General features: G+C 33.8%; 1 protein-coding gene across 1 annotated transcript; it reads right to left on the bottom strand.

Moving 5' to 3' along the window:
- Positions 1–1,741: 1,741 nt before the first annotated feature.
- Positions 1,742–4,569, bottom strand: LOC121243194 (aspartic proteinase Asp1). Its single transcript, XM_041141274.1, has 8 exons — positions 4,246–4,569; positions 3,699–3,816; positions 3,388–3,614; positions 2,929–3,162; positions 2,678–2,816; positions 2,398–2,592; positions 2,215–2,287; positions 1,742–2,129 (listed from the first exon to the last, which is right to left on the bottom strand). The coding sequence occupies exons 1-8, from the start codon at positions 4,440–4,442 to the stop codon at positions 2,035–2,037; spliced, it is 1,278 nt and encodes a 425-aa protein (XP_040997208.1). The 5' UTR covers positions 4,443–4,569; the 3' UTR covers positions 1,742–2,034.
- Positions 4,570–5,877: the final 1,308 nt, after the last annotated feature.

The following is a 5,877-nucleotide window of genomic DNA, read 5'->3' as shown; positions in this document are numbered from 1 at the left end:
TGTTACAGAATTATCACTGTTTTGGAATTGAATTCTGTTACAGAGCTACAACCCGACTTGGAATCCTCGGGTTTATGATCGAACCGACCCAAAACGCAAGATGACGGAGGCCAACTAGACCCGACCCGATCAAAATAAAACCGGGTTAGACCCGTATGCCCCGACCAGGCGCTCTTTCTTCTTCTTCACGAAAAGTAAAAACGGTGCAATCCAAGCATTGAAAACTCAAATAACACTCGTCCCTAAATCACTTTTTTAAATGTATTGGAATCTTCCCTTGCAACTAAAAGTCAAGAAAATTCAACCAATTTCCATTTCAGAATTCCCTTCTCTCTCTTCCAATTTCTTTGAAAAGACTAAACAACAGTGTACTTTTTGGCTTTTGTCTTCCTTCTAAGAATAAAACTAGTATGTCTTTTCATTTTATCCGCTCTATTTTACCGTTTGTCAAAATTATTATTTTTTTTATTTAATAATTTTAATTGTATTGATATATTTTTTTTAAAAAAAATATTTAAATATATTAAAAAATGTAAAAAAAAAAAAAAGAAAAAAAAAACCACTGAACAATACGCCCAACGATAAGAGTGGAGTGACATAATAGCCCCACTCTTCTTCTAATGCCATTTCTCAAGATGCCTAGAACCCCACATCTTCTTTTCCCCTTCTCTCTCCTATTATGAAAGTGTAACTCCTAGGAGCATTCACATTGGTCTATATATATATATATATATATAATTATATTTATATAATATGAGCCTAAATTTATCTATATTGACTTATGTATATCAATATATTTAACTAGTTATGAACAACACTTATCTAAATTTGAAGAACTACTATTCACTCTACAAAATATATTTTAATCATTATTTCTCTCTCTTCCCACTCTCTCTCACAATCTTTTCCTTTTTCTTTCCTTCAACAATATAACAAACATTCATCTGCACATTTATTTTATTATTATAATATATTATATATTTTTTTTCATTTTATTATATTTTTAATATAATATATAAAAAAATTATATTTTTTATTATTACATTTGTATTATTAATGTCAAATATATATAGTGGATGCTAATTATAAAATATATAAAAAAAATTGATTTTAGAAAAAAATTAATAATAATATATTATTTTGTCTATAAGTCAATGTGAAAGTTTTATTTGAATGGTAAAATGGATATCAAAAAAAGTGATTTTACATATACGTATGCGTATACATATATCGATACTGATGCTCTCAGAACTTACCTCCGGACCTTTTCAGGAGTTATTGTATTTTTCTCAACTAATCATCAACCCCAAGAACCGGATTAGTTGCTCATGACCAATGGAATCTAATCGGAGCAACAATCCGGTTCACTCTTGGTTCTTTCTCTGATCAGGTTTCCACTGCTGGGGCTGAGAGTTCTTGACCGCTCTCGCTTTTCAGTTGCTAGAAAATTCCCAATTAATCCCTGTGTAGGTAACCGATCGGATCGTTCTCGTTTTCATTTTATTCATCCTTTCCAGATTTGCATCCTTTTTTTTTTTTTTTTTTTGGTTTTCTTTTTGTTTCGGGTGAAGGGAGGTCATTTCAAAGGTAGTTCGGTGAGGGGAAAAGTCCGGAGGACAAAATGGCGCAGGGGTCAGTTCCGGATCCTTTAGTAAAGGTTGCCAAGCAGCATAATGTGTTCTGTTACTGTCGTGAAACTTGAAAGCAGCAATTAATGGAGATGCATGCAAAGTGGCAGAGATTGATCAACACATTGATATTCCAAAAATTTCTTTGGTAACCAACCAAACATTTGTATTTCTCACTGCAAGTATGGAGATTTTTATAAGTTATATCCCATCTACATTTCCTACTTGCAAATTATACCACAGACAATGAACTCTTGTAAACATTCAATGACTAAACAAATGTGTGTCCAACGTATGGGGATTATATTGTCGTTTCCTTTGCCATTGCTTCTGCCTTGGAGTTATTTTGTTATTGTTTTGGGGGACCAAAGAGCTTATTCATCTTCTCAAGAAGCATGAGTGTGGTTCAGAACTTGGGAAGCCTATCACAATTAGCAGGAGTCCATCCAATCAGCTGCTTTTCATTGTTATAAATCACCATTTTATCTTGCATAGAAATGTCTGCAGAACGAGAAAACAAAATCAGTGCAAATTGTAGCAGTTAATACTCATCCAGAAGGTTTTTTGCACAGAGGACTCTTCTTACCTCCAATTATGTTAAGATTTTCAAGTCCTACCTCGGCGCCTTTCAAAATTCCCAAGCACACATTGCCTTGTTTCTGAAAGGGAACTCGTTAGCCATATTTCTTTATTAACTAGCTCTGTTGCAGGAAACCGAAAGAAAATTGAGTGGAAAAAGAAACAATGAAGGTTATCAGTATGTGCTTACTGTGACAATGAGATAAGCTTCGGGTGGTAATTGTAGCTGAACACTCCTGGCATTTGTAAAGCTCAGCACTAAAGGCTTGAAGTAGTCCTTGACATCACCAACGGATTTGAAAGACTTTGGACCTTTCCAGCAGATTGGGAGGGATTTATCCTCTGGTGCTTCCTTTAATGGCTTTCCAGTTAAATCTTTCCTCAGCTGAAAGGCGGATTAATGGTGTCAGTTTCAGTATATGCATATATGGAAATTTGTAGAAGATTGAAGTCCTCTGTAACATTCTCACCAGATTAACTGTTGTTTGGTAAGCTTGGGCATTGAAGTAAGTATAAGAGCTTCCACTGTCAAAGACAATGAGGAGGCCCTTTACACCAGTAGGCTTCCCACCGAACAGAAGTTCGGCAGGTCCCGATGAGTAGTGGTACCTGAAATAGATCATCTAGCATTAATTTTTCGAAAGTGGAATGAAAATTATACACATTGCAGAAAAAAATGCTATATGAGAAGGGAAACAATGAACTTGGAGGGTGTGCTTACTCCAAGGAATTGTGTGAAATTGGTGTCCATAAAATCCCTGAAGAAGGTACAAGATCATCTCCAATGAATAAGAATCCTCCCCCTCGGCCACTTAAACAGTGGCCAACCACATTCTGCGTTAAACCCAAAGCATGCAATTGTGACACTATGCTTCCTTTGCCGTTACCGAGGCCCAAAACTCCTGCTGTAGATGGTGGAGGGTGTGATCCAGAATATTTTTGGTTATATCCACACCTGCAGACGGGTGGAACAGAGCATGATACTAAACAGGCATTAATCTCAAAACTTGGATTACATACATAAAAATTTCACGTCAAGCTCAACCCATTCAAAAGGCTAATCCCCTTGCATTTCAATATAAAAAAGTAAAAATAGCTTTTATGATTCATGTCAAATTCAAAATAATAACCCAATCAAAACATCAAGTGCCCATTTTGATGAAGAGAAACTGTTACCTACCCAAACGCCAATCGAGGACTGAAAGAAGAGCCATTGTACAGGCGAATGGGGAAGTTGTCCTTGACCAGCACACCAAAAGAAGAACCATGATCTGCGTAGTTGACCTCATAGTCACACTGGTCATTAGGGTCCTTGCACTTGGGGATTTCCGGGGCGTACATGGCAGTACAAGCAGGGTCTGCACAAGGAACAAGGTTGTTTTTCGGTTTATAAAGACGATCACGTGGCTGCATAAGCACACAGGGATACTGGTCAGGACATTATTAAAATCAAATGGTATAATTATTTTCATAATCAAACAGGAAATTAACCTTAGTGCAACCGGTACAAGGTGCATCACATTGGACCCAAGTCACGTCACTGCCGGTGTCAATGTCAAGGTCATACAGCTTCGGCGGATTACCTATGTTGATGTTCACATAGTAGTACCTGCCAGATTGAAAGAACAAGAAAACTCCATAAATATTTCAATCTCAGAGAAATTGTGAAAGAACAACTTTAAAGATTAAGCTAAAGTACTGAAACAGATTAGGCAACCCCAAAAAACCAGGAATCATAGCAGCGCAAAATCATTGCAAATTGAATAAAAAGTAATACCATATGAAACAATGGGGTTCAGCTATTATTCAACGAAAAGAATAAGGAATATCCGAGACATTCAATCAATTCTAACAAATCAGACAATTCCAAAGACTCAAGCAAACACACCCATCCAAGAAACAAGAGAAAAGAAGAAGAAGAATCAGATAATGCAAACATGGATCAGTCAGAAAACTGATCAAGAGAGAATTCAGAACTACAACATTATTAAACAAAGACTACTTGTAAATAATCCAAATAAAGTATCTAAATTCCTACCCAACGGGATAAACATTTCCTTGAACAGGAAAAACAACTGACGAACCGAGGCGAATAGGGACCGTGGTTTGGGGAGACTTTTTCTTGAGTTGAGGGGGCTGGTTGGCTGCCGAGAAACAGCCTGCAGGAAAAGTTGCAAGCAGACCCAGAAACAAAAAGGCCGTCAGTGCCATCATTCCCTGCCTTTTGTCACTCATTACAACCTACCTTTCTGCAGTAAAAGGATGAGAGAGAGAGAGAGAGAATGAAAGAGGGGGAGAGAAGCTAGAGAATTTGAAGGGTTAAGAAGTCCATGGAGTCCACTGGCGTGTCTGATTCATAAGGTTCGCCATTTATATACATGCGGCAGACTCCCACGCGTTTTCCTGTTCTACAGTTTGGAGAGGTTTTGTGATCATCGTTTTATTAGCCTTCTAGAATTTTGCTACTTTAAAATTTTGTACACATTATTTAAGTGGCAAAAAATCTATTTGTTGATTTGAATAAAATAGATAGATATGACATAATTTTAATTATAAAAATTATATATTTAAATTTTACAAATAAAATAATAGCATATTGATAATAAAGTTAATATACAAGGTTTGAAATTGCTGCACATTTCTAATAAAAAAGTGATATATATTATTAAAAAATTATTTTTTATGTGAATCTCAAATTTAATTAATTTTTTTTCAAAAGAACTGTATAGAATTTATACAAAATGAAGAGGCTTTGTTTGGATAGTGAGATAAGATGGTTTTAGATGAGTTGAATAAAATATTACGAGAATATTATTTTTTAATATTATTATTTTTTGAGATTTAAAAAAATTGAATTGTTTATTATATTTTAAATAAAAATTTAAAAAAAATATAATAATAAAATGAGATAAGATAAATTAAGAGTGTTTTTATAGCTAAATAGGACTTAATATTGTTTCATGATTTAGGCTTTGTTTACTTCTTCAACTTATCCCAATTTATTATAATTTTTTTAAATTTTAATATAAAATATAATAAAAAATTTAATTTTTTAAATTTTAAAATAATAATAATATTAAAAAATAATATTTTAATATCTCAAATTAACTCAATTCAATATCTAAACGTAACTTAAAAGAAATTTTTAACAAGGCATTGTGAATGTAAAAAGTTTAAACACGGACTCGTAATTTTTTTTTAAGATTCTTTAAAGTAAAAAGAGAGAAAGTTAAGCTGACATTGTGTCCTTCGGAAGTTTCATAGTACTTGCAGAGACAACCGTGTGTAATGCCAACCGGAAGTTTCTAGTTTGTGGGTTATTCACCGAAGTCTTTGGTCGAATTAATTACTTGTGAGCCGAGGACTCCAAGGTCGATACCTTTGACTTTTGACTTTTTATTGTTAACGTTATTCTCGTTAATGATACACATGACGAGTACATAATTGCAGTTTTACACCCTCTAGGATGAGTTCAATTGAGAAACACTTATTTCATTTATAAATTGAAAAATAATATTTTATTCAACTTTTAATTTTTATATAAACTCATATCATCTCAATTCACTGTCTAAACCTAATCTTAATTATATAATATTTTTATTAATTTATATGTTATCAATTAGTGCCTATAAGAATAAGTGACATGACACAATTTTGAGTCATAATAATT

This window comes from Juglans microcarpa x Juglans regia, chromosome 8D (assembly GCF_004785595.1).
Source record: "Juglans microcarpa x Juglans regia isolate MS1-56 chromosome 8D, Jm3101_v1.0, whole genome shotgun sequence".
In the NCBI taxonomy this organism is placed as follows: Eukaryota; Viridiplantae; Streptophyta; class Magnoliopsida; order Fagales; family Juglandaceae; genus Juglans; species Juglans microcarpa x Juglans regia.
The sequence above is the reverse complement of the archived record's forward strand: the minus strand, read 5'-3'. Positions and strand labels throughout refer to the sequence as shown.